The sequence below is a fragment of the Dromiciops gliroides genome, chromosome 1 (assembly GCF_019393635.1).
Source record: "Dromiciops gliroides isolate mDroGli1 chromosome 1, mDroGli1.pri, whole genome shotgun sequence".
Classification (NCBI taxonomy): Eukaryota; Metazoa; Chordata; class Mammalia; order Microbiotheria; family Microbiotheriidae; genus Dromiciops; species Dromiciops gliroides.
This window is the reverse complement of record NC_057861.1, coordinates 235,728,915-235,748,649: the sequence shown is the minus strand read 5'-3', so window position 1 is coordinate 235,748,649 and position 19,735 is coordinate 235,728,915. Positions and strand designations below refer to the sequence as shown.

Sequence of the window (19,735 nt, the reverse complement as noted above, 5' to 3'; positions counted from 1 at the left end):
GCTTCAATTTGAGTGGAATGTAAAATTACATATTCTGTTGAGAACTTTTATAAAAAAAATCAAAGAAAACATGTAACAAATAATGTTGATTATAACAAAGGATTTAAAAGATGACTTTCACTTATAAAATATCAGTAGCTTGGAACTTCCCTTTGTAATGACTGGAATGACGCCACCTGCTGGAGACTTACTGTAGAAGAGTTCCACCCATGAAGCAAAGGTCTTTGAGGGCAAGACCAGGCGTTTTTCTTTGGCGTCAGGAAGTGACGCGGGCTAGTGGGAGTAGGAAGGAAGAGACTGGCACATGGTCTCGCTTTTTTTCCCTGAGGATGCTGATGGAGAAATGCGCTCTTCCTTTAATAGATAGGAATCTAGGCCTTTCTTCTCTCTTTATCAAATTCTTATTCTCCTTAATAAATGCTTAAAAGTCTACCTCTTGCTAAAGCTTATAATTTATTGGCGACCACTCACTAGATATTTTAGACAGTTTAGCTAGAGTTTTAGCCCTTAACACCTTCTAATACTATGACTATAGAGTGAAATTCAGGAAAAAGAAAATCCATTTTGGACATTCCAAAGGGTTTTAGTTTTTGATATATCAAATATAAACCATTATTTCACCTCTGGGTGGTCTCAAAGAGAGGAAAGGATTATAGTGGGTATTAAAAATCTTTCATATACATACATGAAATCCTGTTTTTAGGCTAGAAAAAAGAATGATTAGAACATGATTAGTTAAGTCAGAATTTAAACTACATTTATGAACTGCCTTGTAGCTCAAATGTTTTATATTACTTTACTAATACTAAGGAGCATATCTAAGAAGACCGAAATCTTAATTGATGACACGTTCAATAGACAACTCTTTCCCACATTTGTGTTTATTAAAAACCAACATCATAGACAAAACCTGTACAAAAAAATCAATGACTTGCTAGGAGCTGCATAATAGTATTCATGGGAGAAGTTATCGTCTGGGACCCCCTCTTCCTCTGCCACGACCACGTCCTCTTCCTCTACCCCGACCTCGGCCTCTTCCTGCAACTGAGCAAATCAGAGAATGACAAAGTTAGATTTTCTCATGCTTTAAAAGTTACTTGAAATAACTAAATAAATCTATTTTAATCAGTTAAGGTAGGGAAAAAAAAACCTTTTATAATCAGTTTCTACATCAATAGAAAGAAGTTGGAGAAGCAACATCCCACTATATATTTTTCCTTCTTAGTTCTTGCATTTTTGGATCAAGGCTGGAGAAAATAAACAATACACTGAATTTCGTTCTTTCTTCCTTAAACTGCTAACAGCATGTGTTTATTTTATGCAGTGTCCCAAAAAGGACCAGGTAATGCAGCAAAATATCATTACTGTTGTTATGGATTATAGTGTTTGCATACTTCAGTGGTATGTACCACACACACAAGGAGACAAGATAAGACTAGAATATACCTACAGACACCTATTTCCTGTTCTTGCCCTTCACATACACATTGGATCCCCCCCCCCACGCCCCCCCAGTGGGTACCAGGCTCTTTCAGGCACACAACAGCATGGATAATTGCAGGCTACTAATATATGGACCTATATTAAACACGATAGATATACTATCTATTGCTCTGAGTTGATGTTAATAGTTTTGGTAAAATGGCAGATCTAAAATCCCAATTCAAGACAGCTATGGGGGGGGGGGGCGGCGGTGGCGGCGGCGCCCAGGTGGTTTACAGTTAGGGTTAAATGACTTGCCCAGGGTCATACAGTCAGTGTGTGAAGCTGAATTTGAACTTGGGTCCTCCTGACTTCAGGGCTGATGCTGTATCATCTATGCTACCTAGCTGTCCCCCAAGAAAGTTATTCTTAAAGGTCTCTTTTTTTGGAGTTATCTAACTTCAAAGACTTCTCCAACTGTGCGGTAAGAAACAGAATTGAATTTAGCCATTAAAAAAATATAATGAGGGGGTGGCTAGGTGGCGCAGTGGATAAAGCACTGGCCGGCCTCCGACACTTGACACTTACTAGCAGTGTGACCCTGGGCAAATCACTTAACCCCCAGTGCCCCGCAAAAAAAAAAAAAAATAATGAAACAAATTAACTTTCACAACTGTCCAGAAGATATCTGGGTCATTACTGCATTTTAAAGATGAAGAAACTAAAGGTGAATGTAACAATCAAAAAAGAATTCTGATAGCTAAATAAGATTGAGCTAATAATACCTCCCCTCTTAAAATTCACAGCCTAACTTCAACCTATCCCTATCCAATATCCTATAATTCCTTGCTTTTCTCCAAATACAAAATTAATTTATTCATCCTGTCTCTAACATCTATGAAACTTGTAATTAAGTCTTTTCAAACATTTAACTAAAGTTTACTGGGTCACGTTTTCACTACTTAGCAAGGAAATCCAATTAAGTGATCAAAAGCATTTGAACATAGTTTTAGAGTAGTCCATTTTTGTACTGTCATAATAAACACAAGAAAAAAGAGTTTACTAATATACACAGTTTCTTATTAAAAAAACATTAAGAAGAAAATTCCTTGAGAAAATTTTAAAAAATATACACAACACCCAGTCACAGGTAGCAAGCCTGTATTTGTAAAAGATTTTTAAATGCCTATTATGACACATATATAGTTAATAGTGGGGAGTTATATGAAAGAAGTACAGAAAAAGAGGATAGATAGTTCATTATTCTAGAGAGCCTGGAATGCAATAGAATTTCACCAATAACATTATTTAAAGGTCTACTGAGGTTTAAAAAGAAAAATTAAGGCACAGCACAAAAGTATAAGCTGAAATCTAGACAATAGATTAAGAAATATATTCTCAGGCAGGCAGATGGCAATAATGATTTATAAAATTATATTTTTATGCATATACTATAGTTGTTGTACAGTAAGTGTCAATCTGGACATTTATATATACCAAAGAAAGGAATTTTAAATGGATAATACCTGTTGATTTTCAGAAATTTGTAGAGGTTTAAAAGTGTGTTAAAATCATAACTTTAAGGTTTTTTTGTTTTGTTTTGTTTTTTTCAGTGAGGCAATTGGGGTTAAGTGACTTGCTCAGGGTCACACAGCTAGTAAGTGTTAAGTGTCTGAGCCCGGATTTGAACTTAGGTACTCCTGACTTCAGGGCTGGTGCTCTATCCACTGCGCCATCTAGCTGCCCCAATAATAAGTTTTATAATTCTAAAACAAGGCTCTCTCAACTTTTCACCAACTTACCAGCTTCCCTTTTCTTAGATTTCACCTTTGGTTCAACATCCACAAGTAAAGTATCCAGAGGTAAGCTGTCTGGGAGGATGAAGTACCGAATGTTATTTCCTCTTATACTCAGTGTTTCCAATTGTACTGGCTCTCTGTTCTTCAGGGTCATTTTCACAGCTTTAAGATGTGTATTCATACTGACATCCACACCTGAGTGAAATAAAACAAGTTATCAAGTATGGCAAAAATGGGAAGAGCGGGGGAAGAAGAGAAGCTAAATTATAACCTATATAATGCCACTTTAAAGAACTCTACTAGAAAAAACATAGGGTTTGGAGAACTTGATTTCAGTACTTGTACTGACATTATCTGACCCTCAGCATGTCACTTAAGCTCTTATTCTTAATTACATGATCTGAAAAGTGGAGACAATAATCCTTGCATAACAAAGTTGATGCAAAGAAAATGTATAAACTGCAAAGTGCTGAGTGTAAACCATTATCATCATACATAATGACACATTACAAGCTACTCTAAAAAAACCCAAACCCCCAAATGCTACACAGGGGATGGGATGAGGTGGAGTCAAGATGGCAGAGCAAAGAAGCACTCACCTCAAATTGAACTTTGCAATGGCAGAGCTAATAAAAGGTCAGAATGAGACATTCTTACAATACAATACAACAAATGAAGTTGGAATGAGTAATGGCCTAGCATGAATCAAACACCAGTAGTAGAACTAGGTGATAGAAGCAGCAACAACTTGGGGAGTTGCCAAGCAAGAGAAAGTATGCAGATTTGGCAACTGGCCAGAAAGAGTATAGAGTACCCCAGTTAGCTAGCACTGGACATAGGATTAGATGCTGTTTGTCAACTCCATTGCCTATACCTACTTCTGGGTCACATTTCAAGGGGAGAAAGGAGCATTTTTGGTCAAGAGGGAGTAGAAGCCCTGAGGGGCAGTATAATTTCCAGCCCCAAGGGATCGGGGACCCTGAGGAACAGTACTAATTGCAATCCCAAAGGATTAGGGGCCCTTTCCTGAGTAAAGATCAGAGAGACTAAGGAAGCAGCAGTGAACACACCTCTCCCCACATCACACCAGCCTGGAAATATCTAAAACTTTAAAACCTTTAGAACTAGCTTTAAAAACAGAGTACTAAAAAACCTAAAGCTTGAGACAGATTCCCTACCCTACCCCTGACCATGAACAGAGCCCAACATTAATATAAAGTTCAAAAATTTTAAATTTAAAAATGAACCTGACCATAAAAAAAGTTAGTATAGTGATGGGAAAGATCAAGCCACAAACTCAGAAGACAATGCAGTCAAAATAGCTACAAAGCAAAGTCTCAAAGGGGAAAAAATGTGAATTGGACACAAACTCAATTAGAATTCCTGGAAGGGCTAAAAGATTATTTTCAAAATCAAATAAGAGTAGTACAAGAAGAACTGGGTAAAGAAATGAAAGCAAAGGGAGAAAATTATGAAAAGACAATTAACACTTTGGTAAAAGAGGCACAAAATATACTGAAGAAAATACCTTTAAAAACAGAATTGGAGGGGGCAGCAAGGTGGTGCAGTGGATAGAACACCGGCCCTGGATTCAGGAGGACCTGAGTTCAAATCCAGCTTCAGACACTTGACACTTACTAGCTGTGTGACTCTGGGCAAGTCACTTAACCCTCACTGCCCCACAAAAACAACAACAAAAACCACAGAACTGGCCAGAGAAAAAGACATAAAAAAAATTCACTGATGAAAATAACTCCTTAAAAATTAGAACAAGGAAATTATCCCACATAAAAGAGGGGCACAAGTAAAAGCTTTTACAGTGGAGGGGAAAATGGAGGTGGTGGGGGCTGTGTGAGCAACACTTTTTTTTTTTAATCATAAAAGTATTATTTTCCAGTTACATGTAAAGATAGTTTTCAACATTTGTTTTCATAGGATTTTTAGCTCCAAATTTTCCCCCATTTTTTTCCTCCCCTCTCCCCAAGACAGAAAGCAATCTGATATACATTATATATATATACACAATCACATTAAACATATTTCTACATTAGTCGTATTGTGAAAGAAGTAGAACACAAGGGAAAAATCTCAAAAAAGAGAAAATAAAAACAGCCAAAAAGTAGAAACAGTATGGTTCCATCTGCATTCAGAATCCACAGTTCTTTTTTCTGGATGTGGAGAACATTTTCTATCATGAGTTCTTTGAAATTGCTTTGGATGCTGAGAAGAGCCAAGTCACAGTTGATCATCACACAATGTCACTGTTACAATGTACAACGTCCTCCTAGTTCTGCTCATCGTTTTTTACAGCACAATAGTATTCCATTACATTCATATACCACAGCTTGTTTAGCCATTCCCCAATTGATGGGCATTCCCTCAATTTCCAATTCTTTGCCACCAGTAAGAGAGCTGCTACAAATATTTTTGTACATGTGGGTCCTTTTCCTTCTTCTATGATCTCCTTGGGATACGGACCTAGCAGTGGTACCAGTGGGTCAAAGGGTATGTACAATCCCATAGCCCTTTGGGCATAGTTCCAAATGGCTCTCCAGAATGGTTGGATCAATTCACAGCTGTGTGAGCAGCACTTAATTAAGCCAAATATGATAAAATAATGGGACTTGGCAGATGCCCAGGGGTCCTACCTGATTGATTTAGTACTGTCTGAATTGGGTGAGAATGAGAAACTAAGTACCTACTTAAGGATGATTGGATGGGGATCATACCCATCTGGCCCTTTGGATGTGTTGCTATACTACTGGTCAGCAAGAGACTACTCTCAACCAATCAGTTTGAAGGACCTCCCCTTTGGGGGAGGGAGAGAAGAACAAGGAAGTGATAGCTCACTCAGAGAAGATTTTTTTTTTTTTTTGGTGAGGAAAAGGCTCATGGCAAGAGAGGGAGAACAGGAGTCCCCCTTGTCATTCGGGACATTGGTTTGGTGGTGAGAGATTTCATGTGGGCTGCTAGGAAAGGAAATTGATTTCTTTCTTTGGCTATACCGAATTAAATCTAAGCTAGGATTTCCATACTATAAGGAATCTGTTCTCAATCTCTCTCTCTTCACTAACTTATTATATATATATATAAATAAATAAATCTTTAAAAGCCTAAACTCTTGCTGAATTTATTAGTGATTTTAGCCAGCTTCTCCCCCCCCCCAAACGGGGGGGGGGGGGAGGAGGAGATTTTAAACATACTCATTAACATCTAAATTGGTTCAAAAGGGGAAATTGTGTGTGTGTGTGTGTATACACACACACTCTCAGTTGGTATATAGAAATGTTTTGTATGACTACACATGTATAATATATATCAAATTGCTTGCCTTCTCCAAGAGAAGTGAGGAGCAAGTTTGGAACACTAAAGTTTAAAAAATGGCCGTTAAAAAAATGTTTTACATATAATTTACATAATAATACATGTAAGTATTTAGTGAAATAAATAAAAATAATTATTTTTGTTTGTTTTTTTGTTTGTTGTTTTTTGCAGGGCAATGAGGGTTAAGTGACTTGCCCAGGGTCACACAGCTAGTTAAGTGCCAAGTGTCTGAGGCCGGATTTGAACTCAGGTCCTGCACCACCTAGCTGCCCCTTGTAGTATGTTGTTTAATAATTATTTTGGGGGGGCAGCTAGGTGGTGCAGTGGATAGAGTACCAGCCCTGGAGTCAGGAGGACCTGAGTTCAAATCCGGCCTCAGACACTTGGCACTAGCTGTGTGACCCTGGGCAAGTCATTTAACCCCAATTGCCTCACACACAAAAACAACAACAACAAAAAACCCCAACATACTACACTGGAACCTTGTTTAGAATGCAGGTGCTGGGACACAGAACCAGCTTTTAGAAGTATCCTATCAAGAGGCTCTATTGTAACTTTAAAGATGAAACACTTTTGGAAAAGTCCTAGATGACCCTGCTTCACACCATAATAGATTTCTTCTTTACCAAACAATGCTGTTAGGAGATAATAGATGTGCAGTACAATGGAAAAAGGGCGAGTCCTGAAAAATTTGGAAGACTGGGTTCAAAATCTGACCCTGTTACTGGCCTTGTAACTTCTCTGGGTTTCATATTTAACTGAAGTGGTTGGACTAGATGTTTTCTAAGGATCTTTCTAGATCTATTATTATCATTATTTGTTCAATCATTTTTTCTAGTCAAGTCTGACTCTTTGTGAACCCATTTGGGATTTTCTTGGCAAAGATACTAGAGTGGCTTGGCATTTCCTTCTCCAGCTCATTTTACAAATGAGGAAACTAAGGCAAACAGGGTGAAGTGACTTGTCCAGGGTCATAAGTAAGTGCCTGAAGCCAGATTTAAACTTAGGAAGAAGAGTCTTCCAGACTCCTCTAGGCCTGGCATTCTAGCCACTGTGCCACCCAGCTGCCCTTTTTTAATACACTTAATGTAATCCAAGTTTTACAATCTACACTTTCCCTGGTGTGTGTGTATATATATATATATATATATATACACATACATACACACACACATATATGTGTGTGTATGCATAATTATGTATATATATATATATATATATATATTTACATGTACATTCACAACTTTAAAATATAATGGTTTCTTTTTCTCTAATGACTCTGGAATCAGAGGACCTGAGTTCAAATTGTAGTGGAGCCCATCTACATGTGTCTCCTCCCATTAGAATGTGAACTCCTTGAAAGCTGATTCTCTTACTGTTCTATCTTTATTTCCTAAATTAAGCACAGCACTTGGCACACAGTGAACATTTGATAAATGCTTTATAATTTTTAAAATCCTATCTTTGACACCTATATGACCTCAATAAAGTGATTTGTCCTTCGTGGGCCTATTTCTTCTTCTATACAAAATGAGTGAGTTGTACTAAACAGTCCCTTCCACCTACAGATCTTTGATCTTATCCACTTAACTGAAATGACTATGAAGTAACAAAAGGAATGTCCCTTTAGCAAATGGAGTGGGTAACTGATTAAAAAACATTTACAAAGAGCATCTGATCTAGTACTTGAGAAGAGTTCTTCACCTGCTCAAATATCCATACCTGTGATTGTTCCATGCACTTGCGTTCCATTCTTCAATTCAATGGTTACAGTTTCATGACTCAACTTCATCAAAAATCTGCAATTAAAACATGTATAACCATTAGTTTTCATCAATTATATGAATCTATGGATCAATAATAGCTCATTGTCTTTAATAAAAATTTAGGAAGCTCAGCATTGTTTGAGAGCTTGTTGAATGAATTAAAAAACCTTACTAATCACTTACTATTTGCCGAGCACTGTGCTACTTGCTAGGGATACCATAGGAAGTTAAGGCCATCTATGCTCTCAAGGAACTCACATTTTAAAAGGGGGCAGCTAGGTGTCACAGTGGATAGAGCACTAGCCCTGGATTCAGGAGGATCTGAGTTCAAATCCGGTCTCGGACACTTAACACTTACTAGCTGTGTGACCCTGGGCAAGTCACTTAACCCCAATTGCCTCACCAAAAAAAAAGGAGGGGAGACAATACAGAGAATAAGCCTCAAATGCAAATAGAATGAAAAAGGCCAGTGGTCCTCAGGGGGTGATGAAGAGCAGATGGTAATGCACTTTCCTTAATGTGAGCTCCATGGATTAAACTGCACACTATTTCTTTTTTTTTTATTTTTTTTTTATGTTTTTTAGTGAGGCAATTGGGATTAAGTGACTTGCCCAGGGTCACACAGCTAGTAAGTATTAAGTGTCTGAGGCCGGATTTGAACTCAGGTACTCCTGACTCCAGGGCCAGTGCTCTATCCACTGCGCCACCTAGCTGCCCCCTGCACACTATTTCTAATGTTAAATTAAACTCTTTGGAAGTGATACAAGACTGGTGGTAATAATGTTCTGTTTGTACAATGTCACCTACAAAAATGCAATATGAGGGGTTCCCTGTAACAGGAAATCCCATGCTGACTCTACACTGGATCTCCTCCACAACCATAAAACACTTTGGTGAGTACATGTATCCCTATTTTATACCTCATTTAATTTTTTTTTTTTTGGCAGGGCAATGGGGGTTAAGTGACTTGCCCAGGGTCACACAGCTAGTAAGTGTCAAGTGTCTGAGGCCGGATTTGAACTGAGGTCCTCCTGAATCCAGGGCCAGTGCTTTATCCACTGCGCCACCTAGCTGCCCCACCTCATTTAATATTGTTTGTTTTTGTTTTTGTTTTTTGCGGGGCAATGGGGGTTAAGTGACTTGCCCAGGGTCACACAGCTAGTAAGTGTCAAGTGTCCGAGGCCGGATTTGAACTCAGGTACTCCTGAATCCAAGGCCAGTGCTTTATCCACTGTGCCACCTAGCTGCCCCCACCTCATTTAATATTAATAATTGTAAGCATCCAACACATTTACTTTGGTTAAATCTTTCAATGAATCTTGTGTGATTTTGAAACACCAAGAGATAACATATTTTGTTAGAGAAGAGCTGTTAAGGAATCATCAGGCTTTACTACACATGCTTTTCTAGAGTCAATAAACACTAAGTACAATGAGATCTTGTAAATTTTTGTACCTTTCAATCAACTATGTGATGGTAAAGATGTGGTCTACTGTGGAATAATGCTTATGATATCTGACCAGTTTCCTTCCTTCAAATTCCTCCTACAAAGGATGCCTTCAATGCATGTACATTATTATCACAAATGTTACAGATATAGATATATAGATATATAGATATATATCTTATATAAAAATTTGGCCTAACCATCTATAAAAAGAAAAAAGTGAATAGAAAATGCCTATTGTATAGAATATGATATGCAACTGGCTAGAAAACCTACAGTGCTTTTGTGTATGTGTGTATGTATATTGGACACATACTACAAATGGATAATGAATTCCTCTCAGAAACAGGAAATAGGATAGATTTCTTTTGAGAAACTGCAAATTTCTTCTAATAATGGCATACTTCTTACTGAAACAAAGGCTTACCATTTTTCATTTAAAATTTTATTTTCTTCAATTAACAAAAATCTATTTGTTCTCCTTCCCACCTACATCCAAATTGAAAAAGACAGAGAGGGGCAGCTAGAAGCCATAGTGGATAGAACACTGGCCCTGGATTCAGGAGGACCTGAGTTCAAATCTAGCCTCAGACACTTAACACTTACTAGCTGTGTGACCCTGGGCAAGTCACTTAACCCCAATTGTCTCACCAAAAAAAAAAAAAGAAAAAAAGAAAGACAGAAAGACAGAGTAACAGATACTTTTAACAAATATGCAGAACGAGGTGAAACAAATCCCACCACTGGTCATGTCCAAAAACATGTCATCACCTCTCTTTAGGATGTGGATATGTAGTTCTTTGACAAGTTAGTAAATCCTCTGGAATAGTGGTGGTTACTGAAGAATCAATTCAATTCAATAAACATTTATTAAGTGTGCCAGGCACTGTGCTAAATGCTACTGATAGAAAAGGGCCTGCAATCTAATGAGGAAGACAACATGCAAATTAATATATACAAACAAGCTATAAATGGAATAAATAGGAAATCATTAAAAGAGGGAAAACACTGGACTTAAGAGGGGTTGCAGAAGGTTTCCTATAGAAGATGGGATTTTAGTTGGGACTTAAGGGAAGCCACGGAGGTCAGTAGTCAAGAGCAGAGGAAGGAGGGAAATTCCATGCATGGGGGACAGCCAGAGAAAATGCCTGGAGCCAAGAGATAGAGTATCTATCTTCTTCATGGAACAGTAAGGAGGGCCAGTAACAGTTGACTGAAGAGTATGTGTTAAAGAGTAAGTCTTAATAAGACTGGAAAGGCAGAAAGGCCAGGTTATGATGGGCTTTGGATGCCAAACACTGATCATTTTATATTTACTTGCTCCTGAGCTTTTTGGGGGTTTGGGGTGGAGGTTGACATTCTCAGATCTGTATTTAGAGAAATCACTTTAATGGCTAAATGGAGAATGGATTAGAGTGGGGAGACACTTAAGGTAGGTGGACCCACCAGCAGGCTACATCAGTGGTGACAGTGTCGGAGGAGAGAAGGGGACATATTTGAGAGATGTGCAAAGATGAAATTGGCAGGCCTTAGCAACAGCTTAGATGGGGGAAGGGGCAGGGAAAGACAGAGTTCTTAAGTGGTTCATAATTGTTTGTCTTTACAATGTTATAAACTGTACTGTATGTATGTTGATATTCTATAAATTGTTCTTTTTGTATTGTTCACTCTGCATCAGTTCTTAGAAGTCTTCCCAGGTTTATTACAGTACAATAGTATTTCATTATATTAATATACAATAATTTATGGGACACTGATGCAGTTAGTGGAGTTGTGAACTGATTCAACCATTCTTGAGAACAATTTGGAATTATGCCAAAGAATGTTATAAAACTGTACATATCCTTTGACCCAGCAATACCACTACTAGGTCTGTATGTATCCCAAAGAAATTTTTTTTAAAAAAAGGGAAAAGAACCTACTTGCATAAAAATATTTATAGTAGCTCTTTCTGTGATGGCAAAGAATTGGAAATGGAAATGGAAGGAATGCCCATAAATTGGGAAATGGCAGAACAAGATGTGGTATATAATTGTGATGGAATACTCTCATGTTAAAAGAAATAATAGGATGGTTTCAGAAAAACCTGATAAGACTTATATGAACTAATAAAAAGTGAAATGGGAAGAAGCAGAACACTGTACACAGTAACAGCAATTACTCTACAATGAAGAACTGTAAATGACTTAGCTATTCTCAGCAACATGATGATCCAAGCCAATTCTGATGGACTTATGATGAAAAATGCTCTCCACCTCCAGAGAAAGAACTGATGGAGTCTGAAGATCAAAGCAGCATACTTAAAAAAAAAAAACAACTGCCTTGGGGTTTTTTTTTTGCCCTGTGTTTTCTTTTGCAACAAAGCTAATATGGAAATATCTTTTGCATTAAAGCACATGTATAATCTACATATAATTGCTTGTCTTCTCAAGAAGGGGCAAAGAAAAGAAGGGAGAGATTTGGAATTCAAAATTTTAAAAATAGAATGCTAAAAATTGTTTTTACATGCAATTGGAAAAACATATAAAAACATATACTTTGATGGGAACCCTTTTATTCTCTAGGTCTTTGCCAGCACAAAAAGCTGCTATAGCTATTTTTGTGCATATGGATCCTTTTTCTCTTTCTCTGATCTCTCTTTGGGGTAAAAACTTACTCAGTAAGTCAATAAGCATTTCTTAAACGTCTACTATGTACATGGGAAAATGCTAAGTATTGGAGATTCAAAGAAAGGAAAAAACCAGTCCCTGTTCTCAAGGAGTTCCAAGTTTAATTGGGGAAACAACATGAAAACAACTATGTCTAAAGATATAGACAGGATAAATTGAAGCCAATCAGCAGAGTGAAGGCAATAGCATTAATAGGAATCAGGAAAGGCTTCTCACAAAAGGTTGGTTTTTTATCTGGGACCTGAAGGAAGCCAGGTAAATGAGGAAGGAGAGAATTCCATGCATGAGGAACAGCCAGTGATAATGCACCGAATCAGGAGATGGAGTATCTGGTTTGAGGAACAGAAAGGAGGCCAGTGTCACTGGATTAAAGTGGTATCCTTGGGTCAAAAGGCATAAAAAGTTTAGGAACTTCTGGGGCATAATTCCAAAATGTTGTTAATGGCTTGGCCTAGTTCACAACTCCATCAACAGAACATCAATGTGTCTGTTTTCCTATAGCCCTACATCATTTTCCCTTTTTGTCAGTTTTGTTGATCTGAGTATGAGCTATAAAAATTTCAAATTGCTTTAATTTGCATTGAACATTTTCTCATATGGTTTTTTATAACTTGCCCCCCCCCCGAAATTCCCTGTTCATATCTTTTATCATTTGGGGAACAGCTATTTTTCTTATAAATTTGGATCCGTAAATGAGACCTTTATCAAACAAACTTGCTAAAAAGATTTTCCCCTTAGTTACCTGCTTCCTTTCTTTTAGCAGGATTGACTTGTTTATACAAAAAAGTTTCTAGTTTTATCTAACAAAATTGTCTATTTTATCTTCTGTGATCTTCTCTGTCCTTTGTTTTTATCATCTTAACAGCATTTTCTTCCAAGGCTCATCTTTTTTTAATGTCAGTCACTCCTCAGCACCCCAACCCCAATGATACAGGGGATCTAAGAACCATAGGATGATATAGTATGCAAAGTATTGAAGTTGAGAAATACCTAAAGGGCAACAGAGAGGCACAAAGGTGGATGTGAAGAAACTACCATGTTACAAACAAGAAACTGTATAGAAGCAGTATAAAGGCTGTCATCAAAGAGATGTTAATAGTCACTAAGAACTATGAACAATATGACTTCACAATTCCACAGCACTGATGATGAAACATGCTATCCATTTAAGAAGTGATAGATTTAGTGTACAGAACGAGATACATATTTTTGTATACAGCCATAGGGAATGTTTTGTTTGACTATGTGTATTTGTTACAACAAAGTTGTTTTTTCCCTTTTTTTCCCCAATGGGGTAGAAGAGAATTTTTTTTTTCTAATAGAGAGATTGGGGGGGTGAAGGGAAGGGAAGGGGATGTGCTACAGATGTTAAATATTACATGCAGTTTCAAATGAGGTCACCGTATTACGAATTTTACTTAACTTTTACTTTGTTACAAGAAACCTCTTATAAAGTAGGAGTAATCTGTAAATATTTATAATGTGAAACACATAAATAAAACTTAAAGTTTTAAACAATAACAATAAGAAAAACTATATAACCAAAAAAAGATGGCCTACTCAGGAAGTGTTAACTCCACTGCTATTCTTGTAATGTCAAAAGCCATGTAAACAAGTATTTATTATATGACAGGTACTGAGCTTGGCATTGAGGCTAAAAGAGAGGCACTCCCCCCCCAAAAAAAACCAGTCCCTGTTCTTAAGGGGAAAATTCAAGGGGGAAACAATATTAAAACAACTATGTACAAACAAAATATAGACAAAATAAATTAGAGATTATCTTAGAGGGAAGACACTAACATTAAAGAGGAACAAGAAAAGCTAGGATCTAAAGGAAGCCAGGAAAGCCTGGAGTCAAAGATGAGGAGGGAGATAATTCCAGACATAGGGGAGAATTAGTGAAAACATACAGTCAAGAGATAGAGTATTATAGGGGGAACTGGATTGCAGAAAACATACTTAGTTAAAACTGGAAAGGCATGATGAGGCCAGATTATGAAAGGCATTAAAAAACAAACAGGATCTTATATTTGATCCTGAAAGCAATAACCTAAAGAACATAAAAGTCCATGCTAAGTGGACCACTATTGTGAATTTATATAAGGATAGGAGAGGCATAGATGGTTTATAGTCTGCATTGCTACAGGAAAATGGATATGATCACTGATTCACCAGAACACTGCAAAAACAAGATATACTAATTTAGCACTTAAAAGTCTGCAAAGTTATTTATATCTTACTTGAGCCTCACAAAACCCTGTGAAATTGGTGGTACAGGGATTATTATTATCCCTGTTTTATAGATGAGGAAACTGAGGCTAAGAAAGATCAAATGACTTGCCCATGGTCAATGAGTGTCAGAGGCAGGATTCTAACCCAGGTCTTCTTGATTGTAAGTGTGTCTTCTATTTATTATGGCACAATGCTTCTTGTGGAGTTACTCCAGTGGTAGATATATGTTCATTACAAATAAATGAACAGTTACAGTTAGTTATACTATAGTTATACAAGTGTCATTTATCGGGCAAAGATCAAGAAATGAACAAAATACCTCGAAACCAACACTGATCTCACAAAGCCCATGTTCTTTACTCTTAAGCCTATTTATTCTTATTTCAAACTGGCTCTGAAGGAACCTGGGTTCAAAAACCATCTTTGCCAGTTACAATTCTTGAGGAGTAAAAGAACAAAATGTCCTTTCCAGTTCCAAATCTATGATCCTATGAATTATAAGTTGGGTTATCTGGTTTCTAAGATGACAGCAGATCAGAAGAAATATAAACGTGCTAAGAAGAAGAAAAAAAGGCTATTGGCAGACTCACTGAAAACAGCAAGATATTACAACAAGGTAGGGAGCAGAATTATGAAAAGATATAAGAATCTAAAAAACAGCTTTGAACCTTTTAGTCTGCAGGGCAAATAAACACCAATATATCTCACCATCTCTTGGTTTTCTGCCATTATAAAATAAAATAGATTAATGTCACATTTACCTGGCACATTTGGGCAGTGACCAATCAAAGAAAAATTAAATTAGGTATAGAAAACTAAGAAGGTAGAAAAGTAACATTTTAGAAAGATTTCCAAATAAAAAAAAAAAACAATCATGCTTAATGTTATTACTTCAAAATTTCATTTGTCTTGATTACTGCATTGTATCTAAAAGATTCACTTTTACATATGGAGGATGGCTTAGTCTGTCCCCCCCCCCCACACTTATTCATGTAGATCAGACAATACAAATGGAAAATTAAGTTAGGCCCAGGAAGAGGCCAGTCTGTCTTCACAAAGCTCCTTTAATAACTCCAAGCTTCCAAAGAGAGCAAAGGCCCATTTTTCTTAATAGCAGAATTATACTGAAGTTGCTTGTTCTCAGTACTTCTGATTGTACAGTCTTCTCTGTTCATTAGTGTCATCTTCACAGTTTTAGGAATCACACAGGATAGAAGTTTATGAAGAATTTAAAATGTGTGTCACAGAAAACAACGGAGGTGTATTGTGAGTATAAACAGGTTCCAACATAAAATCGATGAGAGACTCCTAACAACAAGAGTAAAAGATGTCTTCAAGGAATTATGATAGGAAGAGAAGATGGGCTGGTTGCTGAGTGGCAGCCCTATAGATAGCCCAGAGATAGCCACTGGCACCTTTCTGAAGTCAGGAAAAATTTAGTAAGGTCTCTAGCATAATGGTTGGACTGACAAATTTATGGAAGGACAATGACAAAAGTACAAGGTATGAACAGGAATAGATGGTTGTACTGTGCAGAAATGGAGGGAACAGCTAAGTCAATGAAATTAGGGGCAGCTAGATGGCACAGTGGATAAAGCACTGGCCCTGGATTCAGAAGGACCTGAGTTCAAATCCGGCCTCAGACACTTGGCACTTACTAGCTTTGAGACCTTGGGCAAGTCACTTAACCCTCACTGCCCCGCCAAAAACAAAACAAAACAAAAAAAGAAATTAAAGATCCATTTGAATATTCCATTTAATTCTAAATTCCTACTTTACTTGTTGGCTGATTTAAAAAAAACCCTTATATAGAACTGGAAAAGAACATTAAAGGAAATCTAGTCCAATTTATGTGTTTTGCAAATGATCCAATGGATGCTTGGAGAGCTAAAATGACTTGGCCAAAGTCATGCAGGCAGTAATAAGTGGCAGAGCCAAGACTGGTACCTAGTTTTAAAAATCCAAACAGAATGCTTTTGCCTCTCTCACTGCAGGAACTGTTTCATCATTTTTTGTCTGGTTACAAGTTGGTTCCCACCAGTATAATATAAGCTCCTTGAGGGCAGGGCCGAACTAGTTTTTATTTTGCCTTGTACACCCCCCACCCCCAAGCATATAATAGGCACTTAATAAACACTTGTTTATTGATTGACTGATGTACAGTTTGGGGTTAACCAGAAAGAGTAATCTAAAGTATACTTAATTTTGCAAAAGAAGTCTATTGAATTTACATTTAATGATTTGAGTGAATCTGGGTAGTTATTAAAGTTACATTCCAAAACTTCTTCAAATCCTGACTCTTAGTCCTCATTTTTCTAGACACAGAGAACTTATAAGCACCACTTCCAAGGTTGGCAAATATAGAAAATTTTGGATTTGGGATGTGAGATAGACTTTGTTCAGTTACTCTCTTGAAGTTCCCCTAACTGCACAATTCCCTGAATTGAACCCTGTCTTCTTCCCTTTAAAAGATATTTCCAAGACAAAAAGTATCCTCTATATTGCCCAGGGACAAGTATGGTTGGAATTCTAAAGTTGAAAGAAAATTTCCTCTATTTGAGTGATTCAAAGTTAACAGCTTTCATCTCAGTCAAACCTTTCTTTTAAGGAAATGTAGCATTATTTTAAAATGCAACTTGGGAAGCAATTACTGTGTTCTAATGCAAGAAAACACAAGAGAAGAGGGCAGCTAGGTGGCGAAGTGGATAAAGCACCGGCCCTGGATTCAGGAGTACCTGAGTTCAAATCCGGCCTCAGACACTTGACACTTACTAGCTGTCAAGTGTAAGTGACCCTGGGCAAGTCACTTAACCCCAATTGCCTCACACACACACACACACACACACACACACACACACACACACACACACACACAAAACACAGAGAAACTGGCTAAATGGTAAAACTTGTCATATCACTTAATAGTTCCCAACAATGTAGAGTTGGGATTTGGAAACCTGGACCATATAGATTAAGACTAGATACACTAGATACTCTCCATTTATGCTTGCGATAATAAGGCTGGCTTATATTAATAAACTGGTTACAATGACTCCTCCAAACTTTACCCAGGACTACTAATTTATCCAACTCTCTGAGGAGTAAGTTGACTACCGAAAATACTGATTTAGGCTAAAGCAACGAAAAAGATGAGAGTTAATAATCTAATTGTATAATCGGTTCTCAAATAATCAAGAGTTGATGGCACAGCACAGTCATTTTGTAAGGTGGGCCCATTATGTAAAGGTCCACGTCTAGGAAACTGAACCTCTTAGTCGTCACCCCCCCCCCCCACCCCCAAGATTTCTGGTCCTCTCAGTATCCGGCATTACCCGACGGAAAAGCAGCAAAGCAAGGCATCCGACCGCCCACCCGGTATTTCTCCTATGCTTCTCCCCGTTTCTAGCCCCCATGGATTCCCAGGACGTTGCTCATCATCAGAGAACCTGGATGCAAACCACGGCTTTGAGCACTCCCAGGCCTCGGCTCTCTCAGCTATAAAATGGCAGGAGGGGATCCCCCAACTTAGATCTCCTTTCGAGATCTAATTTTACGATTCCACCACGTGAAGCCGGTCAGGCGGTTTTGGAACGGGGTCAAGAAAGGGGCCCAGACCAGGAGGCTCTAGAAGCTAGGGGAGAAGGTATCCGGGTCTCAAGAAGCGGGACGGAGACGAGCCGCAACGTCTCGCGAGAGGCTAGAAGAAAACGGTCAGGCCCATGAGTTCCCCTCGGACAACGGCTGCCGCCTGCCAGGAGCGGGAAGGGAAACCCCGACCCGACCCGAAAGCGCACGTTTCCAGGGGCACGAGCGCAGCGGGAAGCACCGGACAAGCCAGAGAACAAGCCGAGGAGCGGGGAGGGGCCGCCGTTGTCCGGGCCTCGCGCGCGCGCGCACGCGACTTTGGCGCCTCTTCCGACCCCGGTCACACGGTGCCTGGTGAGAAACCTTTAACCCAAACCCCGCTGCGGCTGCCGGCGCTCTCGCCGTCTCCTCACCTCACGAGCTTCATCTTTCACGGCGCCGTCAACCTTTCGGTCCGATAGGCCGCAAAACCACGACCACTACGGCGCTAACACGGGCTGAGGGAATGAATGGCAGGAAGCACTTCCACCGAGGGAACCGGAAGGAGAAAAGCCAACTGGAGGAAAACTCGAGATTGCTCTGAAGCGGATGGGGTGGGTACTTTCCAGGCATACGTTGTTGCTGCGGCTCCACCTGGAGGGCGGAGGTGCGAATGATGCACACAGGATGGAAGAGCTTAAAGCGCTCCTCAAACAAGGTGTTACTTTTACACCTTTGAGGAAGGGAATGCTGTCTGTTTAGTAAAAACGTCAGGCCATAAACACCTTTCTTGCACAGAATGCTCAAAGATAAAGTTTGGGTAAGTTGAGAAAAACAAGTGTTTTCTGTAATTAAATTTATTTGTTTTATTTTTATTTATTTATTTTCAGAATTAGATAAATCTAGCCACAAAATAAATAAGAAAGTGAAAGAGGTGAATATATTAGAAAATTAGATATGATAGATATCTGGAGAAAACTGAATGGGGATAGAAAGGAATATACCTTTCAGCGGTACATGGCACATACTCAAAAATTGACCATGTATTAGGGCACAAAAACCTCATTGTCAAATGTAGAAAGGCAGAAATAGTAAATGCATCCTTCTCTGATCATGATGCAATAAAAATTACATGTAATAAAGAGCCATGGAAAAGTAGACTGAAAATTAATTGGACAGTAAACAATCTCATCCTAAAGAGTGAGTGGGTCAAACAACAAATCATAGAAACAATCAACAATTTCATCCAAGAGAATGACAATAATGAGACAACATATCAAAACCTATGGGATGTAGCCAAAGCAGTGTTTAGGGGAAATTTTATGTCTCTAAATGCTTACATGAATAAAAAAGAGAAAGAGGAGATCAATGAATTGGGCATGCAACTAAAAAAGCTAGAAAAAGAACAAATTAACCCCCCCCCAATGAAAAACTAAATTAGAAATCCTGAAAATCAAAGGAGACATTAATAAAATTGAAAGCAAGAAAACTATAGAATTAATCAATGAAACT

The 19,735-nt window shown here is 38.2% G+C and overlaps 1 protein-coding gene across 2 annotated transcripts; it reads right to left on the bottom strand.

The window, feature by feature from the left end:
• Positions 1 to 863: 863 nt before the first annotated feature.
• Positions 864 to 18,796, bottom strand: SNRPD1 (small nuclear ribonucleoprotein D1 polypeptide). 2 transcript variants are annotated; one of them, XM_043975832.1, is made up of 4 exons: positions 18,658 to 18,796; positions 8,268 to 8,344; positions 3,225 to 3,416; positions 864 to 1,044 (listed from the first exon to the last, which is right to left on the bottom strand). In XM_043975832.1, exons 1-4 carry the CDS (start codon positions 18,669 to 18,671, stop codon positions 968 to 970), a joined length of 360 nt encoding a protein of 119 aa, XP_043831767.1. In that variant the 5' UTR covers positions 18,672 to 18,796; the 3' UTR covers positions 864 to 967. The 2 variants fall into 2 exon arrangements, with proteins under 2 accessions (XP_043831767.1, XP_043831768.1); XM_043975833.1 differs by lacking the exon at positions 18,658 to 18,796 and adding an exon at positions 17,992 to 18,338.
• Between the last annotated feature and the right edge of the window lie 939 nt (positions 18,797 to 19,735).

What these genes read in the sequence shown, in the direction of transcription:
- SNRPD1 (XM_043975832.1), bottom strand. An exon ending in AGTGCATGGAACAATCACAG is followed by an intron (nt 3,417 to 8,267) that starts GTATGGATATTT and finishes TATTTCACTCAG; the next exon opens with GTGTGGATGTCAGTATGAAT. An exon ending in ATCTAAGAAAAGGGAAGCTG is followed by an intron (nt 1,045 to 3,224) that starts GTAAGTTGGTGA and finishes TGATTTGCTCAG; the next exon opens with TTGCAGGAAGAGGCCGAGGT.